Raw genomic sequence first — 15,644 nt, 5'->3', positions numbered from 1 at the left:
TTAAACTGCACTGACAAAATCGCCCTGCGTGAAGGTGTCTGACAATCGGCAGATGTTGCACTTCCACCCTGTCATGGAGAGTGAAGCTTTGATTCTTTACTCTCATGTGGCAGTATAAAGCAGGCATTTATTTCTTCTTGCTGAGGCTTGAAATGGCAGCCTGCGCTGCGAGTGTGAAACATGAGTACAGATGGTACTGTCTTTCAAACCCTGAGATGCAGTGGGAGGCTGTGTGTGTACATTGGGCGCTTGTTCATGCCTGTATGATTTGTGCTCGAGTGTGTGTCTGATCGCTCAGGGGAAAAACAACAAAATTATCCCTGATAATTAACTCTACATGTGGGGGGATTGGGTATTCTTAAGAATGCCTGACCCTGACCCCAGGTTGGACGACACAGTTTCTAGAGATCCAAGTGATCCTAAATGAAAAACTAACCACATGACTCTGAGCTAAAGAGTGGCTTCTGTTCAGATAACAGCTCTGTGCTGCAGCTCCCATTTTTCACAGCAAATTGAACAAACTGTACTATTGGCTTGCGTACAGTATCTCTTTACAAGTCTCACAGGAAAGTCTTCAGATACTGAGCAAAACTTTAGTGCCATCTTCAGGACATCAGCCGCAAAAACAAAAAGAACTTTCAATGACCTTAATTGCCTGCAAAGCAAATGCACAACTTGCTGTACGCCATTTCAAATGAGCTACATCTGGCAGAAAAATGTCAAAAGGATCACTCCACTTTGCGTTTAAAGACAAGGACTGAGAGGTTTCTCCTGCGTTTCTGTCCGCACACTTGCTCAACACTTGTATTTAACAATGGGAGGATGGAGAATAAGCCTTATCTCTGAAGTGCCTTTTAATTGGACTCCTGTCTGCATAATGGGGTCTAAATCAAACCGTGCGCAGATTGGGCAGAGGGTTAATGAGTTGTCAGGGAAGTAGAACAAAAATAGACTATCTCGACTCCACTGGGACTCTACTCTCTCCAGCTGAGGCTTAACTCTGCATCCACGAGACACACAATGCTGAGAGCGTCCGCTCCAACACAGAGACGGGCCAAGCCTGTGTTTCTGCTGAGCCCAACACCGCATTGATTAAGAATCTCGCTTGGAGAGTTCAAGTAGGGGATAGCCAGACTGCAGTTGTCTTCCGCAGCTTGGAGGGAAAACAGAGGGAAATGCAGATAGTGTGTTGATAAGCAGTTAAGGCACTTCACCAGGAAGGCTAGCAGGCTCCTCTGAACGCTCTCCCACTGGAAGCAGCTTTTGATGTACTGCAGAGTCGACATGATAGCCCTGTACAATGTCTGAACACGCAGCACGTTCCTGGCCAGAGCCTGAAAGATACAGATAATAAACGTGCAGCACACATTAATATTACATTAGGTATGTTTTAAACATGGATAAACATGCTCTTAATGATGGTTTCATTGTGTACAGGTTTAATTTTGTAAAAGCATACCAAACAGGAAACGTCCAGTCAGCTAGTGTAACAGTGAGGGCTGGTTGGTTTTGGCATGCATGAGCCACTGTGGTCAGGGGGGGCAAAAAACGTCAGTAATCTGACCTGATTTTGTCAACCAAGACTTTCAACATTAAAACAGAAGGAAACCCTGTACATTACGATCACAGTCCTCAGTGCGTAAGCCAATTTTGGCGTTGGTGAGCAATGTATTGTCCGACAACAATGAGTCTTTGTGGGAAGTACAGACAGTCAGGCACCCTGTCTTGCACACTGTATATCAAACTAATGTAGCAGAACAGTGGAGACAAACTCAGTCACAGTTGGGGTCAATTAAAGCTCAATTCAACTAATTCAGTCAAAGGAAAGTCTTTGCTTCTGCACTCGCTGGTTTTCAGAGGGAAAAAAAGTACAATGTTCAACATGTTCAGATTATGAACAATATTTTCATGTTGAATTTATAAAGAGCTAACTGATAACAAACATGGTAACATTTGTACAACTTGTCGTGATTTAATTCATTTCTTTATCGATTAATTTGCCCATACTTTTCTTTAATAATGAATTGTTTGGTCAATAAAATGTAAAAAGAATCCCAAATTCCACAAATTTAAAATCTTCACATCAATCCTTCTGTTTGACCAACAGTCTAACACCCACAGACATTCAGTTTACGACCGTAAGAGAAAGTAAAGAAGCAAATCTGCAGATTCATTTTCTGTCCGTTAACTAATTCATTGATCAACAAATGGATTCAGTACCAATGGAGCTGAGGCTGATATTCTACCCTCTTTATGTAAGTGTACGCTGCTCTAGATAAATAAAATAACTTTCAATCGAAATGTACCATGTGCATAACAAAATAGATAGTTTTGAATGCAAAACGCTGATTCACCAACAAATAAATCCGAGCTGTGTCAAACCTTTTTGGAAAATTTTGGATTATCCTCCATGAATCTCCTCTCCCTTGGTTGGAAGGTTCGTACACTCGCTCTGACCTGATAGATTTAAGAAAGAAAAAAATCCATGAAGCACTAAGAAGGAGACAGAATCAGGCCCATCTTTCATAACCATCATGCACACGTCCTTGTTACAGGCTGAACTTTTACTTACAGGGTTAAAAATAACCTCCAGCTCCAGAGTGATGCTCCCCTTCGACAGCCCACCTAAGTCCTCTTTCTTCAGCGGGAGGTTGATCTGCTGTCCCCTGCGGATCTGTGGGACAGAAAGGGCATCAGGTGCTGAACTCATCCATGAACCTGACCATCAGTCATGCTGGATTACATCTTAGCAAGTCTGCAACGTGCTGGAGTGTTATCGCCCTCTTCACTTTCATTTAGACACAGAGTGTAAAGAGATTCGTCTATTGTCTGCATGACAGACTCTCAGTGAGGTAGTGTGTACCGAGAGCAGGGGAATGGCGACTTTTCCCAGGAAGTCTGGCGCCTTGTCTCCATCGTCATCAAAGATAGTCACCACGAGAACATCATGAATGTCTTTGACAGGGCTGCAGAGACAAACAAGGAGGTCAGATATCCCACTCAAACATTAGCATCAAGTCCCAGCTTTTGAATTGGTTGTCAAACAACATACAGTACAGCACACATACATCATGTAGTATTTATGTGAAAATTTGGTTAAATTGGGGGGGGGGGGGGCTCAAACTGACAATGTGAAGACTTGATTCCACTCTGGGTAGAGGCTCTTGTAGACTGTGTGAGTCTGCAGTCTGTCGTTCCCCAGCTCTAACACACAGAAGGGATCACTCTTGCCTGCAGAACACAACAAAACACGTTCACCCTGGCCTCCCTCTGTCCCTTTTACTGTAACTAAAGGACAAAGAACCAAAATCCAAACGTGTGGCATACCATTTAAATCAGCCGCCAGCAAATCTGCAGCTTTGATGACCTTGATTTGAAGGAAACCAACATCTCGGAGGTTTTCAATGGACCTTTTCAAACTCTGCGGGGGACAGACAGGAAGCAAGAGGTACAGGAATACACTGAAATTAGAAAACACTCACAGAGCACATACTGCTACCAAGGCTAGTTTTAGACTTCCCTTTTCATTCAAGTGCAGTAGTGAGAACAATAAAAAATACCCTATTACACAATGTTAGGAAAAAATCTGCGATATGATCAAATATTTCCTTAAAACGAATCATGTGTCACTTAAAATTTATTAAGTGTGAGATTCACATCATAGATCCTGTTTATATAGTCTATACATGTGTACACTTTGCACAAAATAAATTATTTCAAGCAGTTATGTAGTATATGTTGTAATCAAATACGTTTTGGGGAAAAGAGTGCTTTTGCAAGTTACAGTATGTTGTTTGAAAAAAATAAAGGTAATGACTCCTGCACACTTTTTCTTTCTTGCTATAATCATAATGAGAAAACAGCATTTTGGTCCTGAGACCGGATACTTGATGAAGGTATGGAGGGATCTGGGTGATGTCTTTTCTTCATTCTACATTCTCGATGGTAAGATACGCACATAAAACATGGAAGGCTTTGAACTGAGTGCAGCTTTGATTGAGATCTACATAAATATCCTCTCTGTGCATCATTAAGTATGTTTTACCAGAGGTTGTATACCTTCTCAAGGCAACCAAACTGTATCTTATATTAACAGACCACCTCACTATGATCACCTAACCGAAACTAGATGTCAAACACTTGAGCTCAACACTGACTCCCAGCACATTACCTGGCAGTTACTGCCATCTCTTGGCTTTCCAACACATTAAGTGCAGCAAGAATCATGGGAACAGTTTACACTTAAAAAGATCAGCAAAGATTGACTGATTAGCTGTAAACTATTAAATTAATCATCAACTGTTTTGATAATCAATTAATCGGTTTGAGCTTGGGTGTTTTTTTATTTTCTTGTTTCTTTTCTATGTCAGTAAACGGAATATCTTTGACTTGTGATAAAACAAGACATTGGATGATGTCATCTTGGGCTTTGGGAAACACTGATCAACATATTTCACCATATTTAGAAATTCTCAAGACAAACAACTAATGAAATAATCCAAAAAATAATCAACATTTTCACAATTAAATTGAGAATTGCAGCCCTAGACTTAAATAACATAAACTGGCTTATTTTTTAATCCCTAATTGTTAAATCTAATCATGTTTTACCTAGCCTGACAAATCTGTAGAGCTCCAGCAGCTTGGGATCTGTCGGACCAATCATAATTATTTATCCAATGTGGGGCGGGTTTGAAATGATGACTGACAGCGTCATCGTCCAGTCTGCAGGTGCATCCAGCACAGCTGACCAGGCTCAGGAAACTCAGATCAAACTGTCAAACTAGGCAGCGCTGCTCAAACAGGAAACAAGAGTCTTTTACTGTGTTAACTATTTCTCACGACAAATGTTTTCATAAACGCATTTAGGTGTACTGTTTAGCTGTAATTTGAGAATGTTTCATTGTTTTCCTGTTTCAAAACATATCAAGCATCCCCTCAACTTGCATGTGTCACTCAGTGTAACGTTGTTTCCTTGCTCTGATTGGCTGTAGGTCCATCTAATTGCATCCACAGGCAATGTGGTCTGCATGGCTGATAACAGCGAGGTTCCAAACTAAGTTCAGTTTATAAAATTGTCATAAATTAGTTGAAACTATGAATGAATCTGGATTTATTGTTTGTTTGATAAACTAAAATATATGGTAAGATTATCATACATGTCTTTATCTGCTATTGTAGTGGGCTTTTCCTTGCCTTAATTAACAATATTTAGACTGACCCAGAGCTCAGTTTCTCTCTCTGTCACCGGCTGCTCTTAGATTTCAAAATTCAATAAAAGATTTCACTGATAACAATCCGGTAAAAGTGTCAGTTTTACTGATACTTCAACTGGAACAGTGAAGTGCGAAACAATGTACAGTAAACAGCAGTAGCATGTACTGACATAGTTGTCCAGCTGGTTCTGTTGTTCCTGGGGTTCATCAAGTGGTGCGGCGCAGAGGTCAGAGATGGAGACGCCGCTGCATGTGTTCAGTGTAAGCAGGAAAACCAAGCGTCCTCTCCCCTGGTCCAGAGAGTGTGTGACCAGCTGCCTCTGATTGAAAGCTACCCTGGACAGGTCATATTCACACCTGTACACACAAACACACACACACACAGGCCTTCACATATGGTACAGCAGGCACACACATACAAAACACATGGGTTCTGAATGCAGACTCACGTTCCCAAACACTCCTCGTTCCGCCGTCCTTCCTTGGACCAGAGCTCCACCTCCAGGATGTCCGGCCTGTCCACAAACTGTTTAAAGGTGAACCTCTCTCTCCACTGAGGGTTGGGCACTTTGCAGTGATTCTGAATCAAAAATGAGGTCACAATATGAGTCATAAAGTAATATATATTTTCTTATTGACGTGCATGCACATGAAACGCTGAGAGAAGCCATTTGGAATGAAGATAACAGAGTCAGAAAATGTTGATACCCTAAATTCTCTGTTGTGTTAAAATGGTAAGTGGTTGTCTAAACGCTGTCAGTCAATTTTATGTCATTTGCATGTCAGGAAAGCATCATTTTTATGACAAGTTTGTAGTTATCGAGCTGTGAATGACCTAGAACATATTATTAAGAAGGTTAACCAGTGGATTTTCCAACAGATTAATGTCTGACTGTTTTATTCTTAAGCATCTTCAGAAATCAACATCAGAAATACCCATCGCACACGAAGGCATGAAGAGTAATTACTGTCATTTTGAACCTGCATATAAGAAAAGAAACAGAGTGATGCCGCTCATTAGCATGTAGCTTTGATGTGTAATGGATGATGTTGCAGAATAGCAAGATAATAATCAGTGACAGTAGCCACAGCGCTGGCAGAGCGAGAAAGTGGGCATCACTGTTAAGACATCATCCAGCTGCCAGGAGCAGCGGTGATTAGAGCTGTTCATGTCACGCACACAAAAAACGCTTTCGATTATTCCATTGCTCTCTCTCATGATCTCTCAACTTCAGAGAGTATAAGGGCATTACGACCCTTACATTTGCACTTTCAAAACGGATTATTGTACTGTTGTAATTATAGTAGTCTTGCTCCAATACCAGAATCGGAAATGCCTCAAATACCTCCTAAACTGCTGGCATCGGTGAGCATGTGAAAAAATGTGAATTATTTAATTGAAATCTACCTCTTTTTTTTTTCTTCACACACCAGTACCAGATCAGCACGGTGTACAAGCTTAGGAAAAATGGTGTTGGAACATCTCTAATTATAAGTCACTCTGGACACAGTATGACAAATGTGAATGAAAAAATGATATACTTGTTAACGATATGATATAAACTCATAGGTTTGCTGCATAAAATAATATTAGCTGTACCTCTTGTTCATACTGAACTTAAAAAAAATGGGTTCACATAATATGCTTCATAAAAAATGGGCTGAAAATAATGAAGTTACATTCTCTTATTTTACTTGAACACTTTAGGTTTTACCCCCCCCCCCCCTACTCTTTTCTTTGAGGAATATAGAGTGTTTAAGAAGAACAAGGACAATGCAAAAGGAGGAGGGGAGTGCAGGAGCCCTCCATCCAGTACCTTGCTTTTGTATCTCTGCTCTCCCAGTCTGAAGCGAACAAACAGCTGACCTCCCTGAGTGTCCAGCAGCAGCTCCTGACCCTCGACCAGAGTCACTGACACAACAGACGTCCACAGCTGACTCTTCCTCATCGTCTCTGACAGACGGATGCTCTGAGAAGAGCCTCCAGACTGGGATTTGAAACAAAGGAGTGAAGAGGGTAGGAGGAAAGACATTCAGAATACACAGAGAAAAAACAGCATTGCAATATAGGATTATCTAATCAAACTGAATCCAATACCTTTTACATATTTACCAACCCTTTTTTATATATATCATCAAGCAGTGACCGGAAAGAAAGACAACATGAATCAGTACAGTAAATAGAGAGGGAATTCGACCTGGAAATGGTCACCTATAAAACACTTGATTCAGATAGCAACACACTTTGAATGAGGGCCTTATAACAAGCACCCTTGGGAGACAGCTGAATGAGACAACATTATCTCTCTTCTCCAGTGAACAGAGAATTAAATTATTCCTTCAGCTCACTGAGAGATTAAGTAAACCCTGCAGTAGCTACAATACAGAGCAGCAGTGTCTCTCCCATGTATAACAGGGAGCCATATCCTAAGATAATTAGCTGAGCTTACATGAAGACACTGCACTGTGGGGAAATATATTTAACCCAGATTCAATTAATGCAGATCACGCTGTGACAGCGATGTCCTGTCTCAATCTCTTCTGTCGCATGCATAGTCAGAAAAGCATGTTTCAATTCATAAAGCGCATTGAAAGCACTTGGCCGAGTACAATTAGCACTGAAGCAGCAGGGGAACATGCACTCAGTGGCCACTTTATTAGGTAACGGTTCAGCACTGCAAACAACTGCCAGACATAGAATCATGTGGCCGACTCAAATTATAAACATGCAGACAGGGTCTGGAATGAGCAAAGATGGCAGATGTGGTGGTTGAAGCATCACAGAAAGCTCCTACTCAGATTCACAGATTCATGCATTACAAAAGATGGTGTACAGGCAATGATGTGATAAGCAAAAACAAACATGCATTCAGCATGCATGCAGTATGGGTGAAGACACCTCGTCAGTAAGAACACAACCTCCAGACGGCCAATGTGGGTTCAAATCAAAACTAACTACAGTGCCTATGTTTCTGGTTCTCGTGGTTTTTGGACTACAATGGAGGTCTATGGGAAAAAGGAATAAGGTCTATTAAGATTTTAATACACAGGCAGTACTTGCTAGGATCGATTCATTGCTGGTATAGACCTTTTTATGGGATTTGTTGACAATAAGCAAAAGATTAAATATACTAAAAACTGAGTTGTAAATTGAGATTTGCCGCCCTCTTGTGCAAAGAGACAGCAATGATTCAGATCAACTTCAGTTCATGTAACCGCCAAAATATCTGTCTTAATAAAATGTTGCTTAACCAGGAGAAGCCAGCGGTCAGCTTCACCGTACTTATGTATTTGACTAGTCTGAACAGAAGCTCTTTACTTCTCTTTCTACATTTGACCAGATTTTGTCCTTGGCTAGTGCAGTGCACGATCAAAAGGTGTCTGTTTGGAACGGGCCGATTGCTGCTACTGCTTGTGCTTTCTTAAGAACCGCTCATCCAAACAACTTCACACTCGACACTGCACTTCCAGAGCAATACAGCTGCCATGACATAGTCCTGTCCCCTAGCAATGCGAGAGACAGCTATTTGGGACCAGGCTATTTCTTGGAACAAAGGCCGTTCATTCTGAAAGTTTCATTGCTGATGCTTGAAATGTTTGAGTTTGCTACAGTCTCACATCTCCAGTCTCTCTCTCTTCATCTGTTCTTGAATGTACTGTAGCGAGCGGCGGAGAGAGAGCTGTACACAGCATGCCTTTCGGTGGTGTGACAGTTAATACTAGACAGTGTGTAGCCTACGTGATGCACTGCTGATAAATATGTCCTGTTCCTCTCAAGAGCTCACACTCGACACTTCACTTCCTTGGGTCCTCAGCAATACACCGGCCGAGTGTAAAGTCAAACGGATGAACGGTTGTCGAGAAAAACAAGTACTGTTAGCGACTTCTTCTATGTTAGTTCGATGTAATGTAGTCTCTTTTATCATATCTGGCAGATATCTGTATGCTGACCAAACAAGGTAAATGTCACTTCATCATCTCTTACCCTAACACTTCGTTTTCTCATTTGGGGCCACCGCTGCCGACAGGAGCATGCATTTAAGTGACAAGACAAAAGGACACTGGTTAGTTGAACATAGACAGAAACATTGGATAAAACCATACACGTGCAATAAATACGATGGCACAAGTATCCCTTCTGTCAGAAAACATGCAGTATATATATTTATATACACAGTACATGGGAGCTTGCCCTACATTGCCTCTTTTGCTGTCTCCATCTCTGTGTGACAGACTTATGTCCACCAGCACGAGCCCCATGTCCTCCTCCAGGCTATTTGGGTCATCCAAAGGCAAAGACAGCTCATTGATCCTGAACAAAAAAAATGAATTTCAGCCTGAATACAAGTTAAACAGATCTAGACCAGAGATGGGCAGTGGTGCGCCACACTGACAGCACAACATCAACCAGAGAGATCATCATGTTTAGTTTTGTTGACGCAATGTCAGAGAAAGTCTATTCCATCTTTTTTAAGGCTGCAGCAAGTTGTAATTTAGTATTCACTTGTAATAGAGAGAGCAGCAATATTAACATAGAAAAATGCACAAAATAGGATTCACAAGCCATTTAGCCCTGCATATATTACATTACTGTTGTATTAGAGTGTTCATCTCTTCTGTATAGAGTGAGTGAGTGGACTTGAGTGTATGTTAAGGTGGATTGTGCGTAAATGGGCTGTTCATGTACATGTTTTCTTATTTTTAAATGGAAATGAATGTTGAAAACACACTAGCCCATAACCATTATTCACGACTCAATGTAAGTTTACATTATGCATGCTACAATAAGAGAAAAGAACCCTCAATACTACGCATGATTCATGGTTTAGTACAGTGGTTCTCGATCTGATCTCTGTGTGACCTTGTGCATCTGAACTAAGCCTTTAATAACACCAAAGTCACACAATAACACTAACTCCAAGTCAATACTACACTTGAGCATGACTGATGAATTGGCCAGGGATATATATATATATATATATGTATATATATATATGCACTGATAATAGCTCATTACAGTAATATACGTAGTTATTAGCTTATATGTCAGAAAATAAGTAATATCAATTTGCAGTATAGAAATGCAAATATACGTTTGGGGTTTTAAATTTGTTGTTGAATGTCGAAATTCCATGTGATAAATAAACAGTTCTGCCACTCTGCTGATTCCCTTACACTTCTAAAATACAACAAATTGCTTGTCGGATTAAAAAAGTGATCCCTGACCATCTTTCCTGATGCAATAATTAGGCGAGTTGATCTCACAATGAGAAAAAAAGAAATCTCCAATACATATTTTGTCCATCAGAAAACTATTACTGCTTATTCTACTGCAAGTGTCCTATTCTCTACGTATCATTTAATAAAAGATTAGCAGTGCACTCTCTCACTGAGACACTCACTTGTCCATCTCCAGATCACTCAGGAGGACACTGGCGGAGCCCATGAAGTCATCCGTTGTCAGATCGCGGTCATATACCTGTGGCACGTCAATAAGTTAATACACAAAGCATCATGGAGACAGCCATTATATTCTAATAATGATATAAAGCTGATAACTGAACCTCCCTTATCCATGGCTCTGGGCTGCACCACATGAGGGGCGATTACAAAAATTCTCAACAACCAGTGAAACACAAAACAATGCATTTATTCTAAAACAAAGTAAGTAAGTAAGGTACCTTGATGTACAGTTTCTGGTACAGATCCTTCACAGGTAGAGAGAAGGTCTCGTTCCATTTGGGGTTAAGGTCTTTATAAACCACTTTGCTTTTGTAGAATGTTTTCCCGTCCAATTTGAATTTCACATAAGGGTCGCTGGTGCCTGAAAATGATATCAAACACAGAACAATGCAGAAGGGATCATGCACACTTGTTACTGATGTTGCTAACACTGATCAGAGTGTCAGTGGGGGTGGCGTTATTGGTTATTGTTGTGGTTGGTGTAGAGCTTCTGTTAACAGGGATTAAACACTGACAGCACTGCAGCTGTTCATTTAGCCTGGAAATAAAGCTTAAGGATTTTATAAGCTGCATTCATTAATTACACTTCAATTAAGCGATAACAGATACTTTTTTTAAAAGAAAGCTTTGTTTTCATTTATAGGCCACAAAATACACCCTTCCCCTGTCTCTCTTATCTTTCAAAAGACAGGGCTGCCTTGTCATTGTGACTGATGTGATAAACACCAAGGCCATGACCATGCTTCTCATTTCACTTGAAGGGAAATAGTTTTCAGTAAAAGGGCCCAGCCTGCTCATGGTGTCATCTCTCATGTGTCTTACGGCGGATGTGGTTTCTTTCCTCCCCAACTGATGGGACCACAGCTTCCTGAATCAACAGCCAATCAGATTTCAGCTTCCATTGTGAAATGGACAGCAGCTGAAAACTGTATTTATGTGTTTATTACCAGTAGCATCTTATGACCAGACCCGAATGGAGGGATCCGGAATGAAAATCTGCAGAATTTAGTAGAATCTTTATTAGATTTTGCTTGAGGTGGAGTTGTGTTAACATTCTGAGTTTTATTTTGTACTTTTTTATTTGTTGAAAATCGGCAGTGTCATTGGAATTCTGCGCCTGCAGTGCTTGCGTATGGCTACTGTATCACACTTATATAGAACATGTGATGGTGCATTACTTTCATTATTAGCTTTTATGAAAGCATTTGAATACTTTTACATCTCACATTTGCTGCCGCTTTGTCAAATTATCACTTCTCTTCAAGGTAGAGAAAGTGCAATCTGTGACTTCTGTCGATCTCCCAGCAGAGGGCAGCAGTCCACCAGACACATGCCCTATGTGATCACACCAGGTTCTCTATGGTTTTGCTTTTATTACATTACAGACTTATTACACAGCAAAGCAGTTTTGTCAGTCAGCTGCATTCAAATATGCATGCAGCTTATATAAATATAATAATCTGATCAAACAGAAAAAAATAAAAGGTCTTTCATGCACTGCTTTTAAAAGACTTTATGGTCTTAACAATAATGCAGTAGTAACCAAATCCTCCTGCACCTTGATCCTCCCCTTCATTTTCTGCATTATCTGTACCCAGAGCCTGGCTGTGTAAACACAAAGCCACACGAGAGAAGAAATGTAATCTGAAAACATGCCCAGAGTGAAAGGCCTGCTGCGATGAATGCTGGGTGTGGCTCAGACAGGTTCTAATATGCTGTGTGGAATCCTGCCCAGGCTGTTACGGGAGCTGCAGTCAACCTGACACTCGGCTGTCTTGGTGTCCCTGGAGTCAATAACATTGTGTGCTATCAAACAGACACTCCTGGCCATCATTAATGAGCCGAGGCTAAGCACACAAACGAAGGTCAAGGCAAGGGAAAACACACACTGGCATAGGACACAGCTTTTCAGAACACTCTTCTGGGCACAAATGATCTCAAACGTTTGGTGAGTTTAGAAAACCGGACCGCAATAAAGAAAGATGAGACTTGATATGACAAAGGTCTCTGTTTTTAAAGTGACACAGGACACGAACTTTACAAATGAGTGAGGGGACGACACTTACAAGCACCAGCTGCAACACGAGCGTGAGAACAGAACAGGTAGCAATAGCACCTACTCACTTGGACATGATATAAATGATATAGCTGACAAACTGAAACCATGTGTCATCAGCAGTGCTGAGGGGCTGGAGTACTCAGACTAGAGCTATGACCAGGTCCAAAAAAAAACCCAGGCCCGAGCCAACATGAACCAAAACAGCTTCTTTCCAAGCTCAACTCGAGCCTGAACCACGACAGCAGTTTTGAGCTCAAGCCTGAATAAAAACATGAATTTCCACTGCTTTGAATAGTTGAAGTTGAATAGATATCGTGGTAATGTGCGCGGACCTGACCTGATACAAGCCCTAGTGAATTTTGAGAAATTACAGCCCGACCCAGATAGAACCAAAGCTCTAAGTCAGATTAGTCTTTTGTTGTAACGAGTTACGTAACGATTTAGTTTGGCAATTCAAGTAATCACTTATTTAGTTACATTGACAAATAATATTACTGTATTTACAATTGTTTCTTTTGCTCATGCAGCATACTAGTGGAAGGTATCCGATCCTGCGGTAACATGTCCTCTTGATTTCATGTTTACTTGTAATGAAACATAATGGTTAATAAAAAATCTGTAAAGGGGATATTTCATCTGTCATTCATGTTATCAGCTAGCAGAGTTACAGGTTTCGGGGCGTGGACAATGCAATGACAGTAGAGTTGCAACATACTAAGGTATGTGTACAGTAGGCCACAAGCCCTCTGGACAATAAAACCAACATGTGCAAGGAATCACAAAGGGCTTTTCATTTTCAGTAATGCAAAAGTACTCTAACCAGTTACTTTTCTCAGTAGGTAACGCTGTAATGTAATCTGTTACTTTCGGATTTAGGTCAGGAGGGTAACGTGACGACTGCTACACCAACGCGCTCAAGTATTATTTGCTCCTCCATCGCAGAGGCTACGAATAAGGATTCATTTTACCTTGTGGTTACTGAAGATCCTGCACACGGGACTACAGTTCATCAATTCGCAAAGAAAGATCTGTATGTGTCACATCATCATCATCATCATCATACACACACATGGTTCAGTAATTTAGCGGCAGTGTTGTTGACAGTGAGGTGAGACAGTAGAAGAGGGAGAGACTGTTCTTACCACAGCGGTCCCTGATGACCAGGTTGCGTCCTTCCTTTAGGTTGATGGTGAGCAGGAAGGACCTGGGAAGATCCCTGATGCTCCCACTCAGAGTCTCGTTGCCCATCTCAGACTGGACACACACAGACACACCAATGCATTATCATTATTTATTTTATTACAGGTAGCAGTGCATCTGATTACAGCTGAGTTTCAGTACAGATTCTAAAACCATGCTTTTTTTTAAAATTCCCCTTTATACCCCAATATAAACATGTTTTTCTACAAACCCAATTTTAGCTACACAAAAGAACTAACATTGTTTTAATGTATATTTTGATTTTAATTCAAACTATCCCATCAAAAAATATATAGAAAAAAACAAAAAATTTGATGCTCGCTTTCAGTAAGTGACAGCTTTTGATAGTTGGTGTAACAGACACATTTTAGTCAGGATTCTTAAAGTATTGAGATGGATACCCAGCTGAATGTGAAAAAACCTCAACCTAACCAAATTCTTATTTTGATATATTTAAGTTTTGATTGTATTAGAATTGCCATCAGTGTCTGAATGTGTGTGTGAATGGGTGAATGTGGCAGGCAGTGTAAAAGCAGCTTGAGTGGTCGGAAGACTAGAATCATCATTGAATCATAATTTGTTACATTTTCCTTTGTCTCATTACGTTCTTGTGCAACTAATTTATAGATTCCCAATAAGCTGCAATTAGGGGTTAGAGCACATATTGACAGCTCTAATTCGTGCTGGTTTCTTATTCTTATTAGAATAACATTAATGTAAAATGAAGTGTGGTGTCCCCATCGTCCCTCGCTGCACAAGTCCCTGCTGTAAACGAAAGCTGACTTGTTTTATTTTTTTCATAACATTGTGACACACGACTGCACGTTCTCTTGATTTGTTCTGCTTTCCTTTATTCACTCTAAAGTCTGTCTTTTTCTCAGAATGCTCTACTGTTGCAATCGATCTTTTGTTATCGTTTGATTCATCATAAAAAAGTACACTCTATGGAAGGCTGTATGCAGTTGTATGCCGTCTACTTACTGCCCATGCAATGGATTATTTAATCACTGTTAAGCCTCTCCACCAAACCAAGCATCTTTCAGAAAATAAACCCTGGTCGCCTGGAATCCCCCAGCTCAGCATCCCGACCCTGTTCGGCCACAAAAGCCAGGATGGCAAACACTGAGTGCTGAACTACACACCACCCACTGTGCCATCATGTCCTGAACACACAATAATCTGGAATTAAACTTTGACATGAGTGTGTGTGTCCGCCACATCCCAACGCTTCTGTCTGCACGTTAGAGCCTTTTAACCAGAGAGATGTGCCTCTTTCAACTTTCAACATGACCTTATTTTTTGTGAGCTAAATCCTTTGAAGGCATCATAGTAAATAATATAATATTAAAGTGAAGGCAGCACTTACATTTTGGTTATCCTCGTCTTTTAACCCGTGACCGTTCAAATTGCTTTCGTACTGTAGAGACAGAAAGATAAAAACATTTCAGAAATCTATCATGTGATTGAAAAAAATGTTCCAGTTGGTGAAAGAGGAAAGTTTCAGTCTGCTGATCAGTTCAGGAACTGAACTCTCTTTGGGATTTCGACCCGCAGCACAAATCCTCCGAGCACTTATTAAAAATTCCTGTATCCTGGAGACTGAACAGCGATACACAACAGAACACAATGAAAAAAAGGTCATTTTCCGTGTTGTTCAGTTCACAGTAACTACAATTCTGAGCCTTCGCCGCCCTGTAGACTTTAAG

General features: G+C 40.7%; 1 protein-coding gene across 4 annotated transcripts in view; it reads right to left on the bottom strand.

Annotated features, from left to right (window-relative positions):
- mctp2b (multiple C2 domains, transmembrane 2b) overlaps nucleotides 1–15,644 on the bottom strand; it is a 37,099-nt gene that overhangs the window by 9,939 nt on the left and 11,516 nt on the right. For 3 of the 4 annotated variants that reach the window (XM_083940126.1, XM_083940125.1, XM_083940127.1), the window contains exons 3-17: nucleotides 15,305–15,355; nucleotides 13,881–13,992; nucleotides 10,898–11,040; nucleotides 10,619–10,695; nucleotides 9,414–9,528; nucleotides 9,202–9,234; nucleotides 7,034–7,204; nucleotides 5,666–5,796; nucleotides 5,387–5,573; nucleotides 3,328–3,421; nucleotides 3,129–3,231; nucleotides 2,864–2,966; nucleotides 2,573–2,674; nucleotides 2,383–2,457; nucleotides 1,215–1,334 (exon numbers count right to left, since the gene is read on the bottom strand). In XM_083940126.1, the coding sequence (XP_083796252.1) occupies nucleotides 1,215–1,334; nucleotides 2,383–2,457; nucleotides 2,573–2,674; nucleotides 2,864–2,966; nucleotides 3,129–3,231; nucleotides 3,328–3,421; nucleotides 5,387–5,573; nucleotides 5,666–5,796; nucleotides 7,034–7,204; nucleotides 9,202–9,234; nucleotides 9,414–9,528; nucleotides 10,619–10,695; nucleotides 10,898–11,040; nucleotides 13,881–13,992; nucleotides 15,305–15,355 (1,617 nt within the window). The remainder of the gene's footprint in view (nucleotides 1–1,214; nucleotides 1,335–2,382; nucleotides 2,458–2,572; nucleotides 2,675–2,863; nucleotides 2,967–3,128; nucleotides 3,232–3,327; nucleotides 3,422–5,386; nucleotides 5,574–5,665; nucleotides 5,797–7,033; nucleotides 7,205–9,201; nucleotides 9,235–9,413; nucleotides 9,529–10,618; nucleotides 10,696–10,897; nucleotides 11,041–13,880; nucleotides 13,993–15,304; nucleotides 15,356–15,644) is intronic. The other variant, XM_083940128.1, reaches the window with a different exon arrangement.

Source organism: Echiichthys vipera, assembly GCF_963691815.1.
Source record: "Echiichthys vipera genome assembly, chromosome: 1".
Lineage (NCBI taxonomy): Eukaryota > Metazoa > Chordata > Actinopteri > Perciformes > Trachinidae > Echiichthys > Echiichthys vipera.
This window is presented reverse-complemented; position numbering and strand designations above follow the sequence as displayed.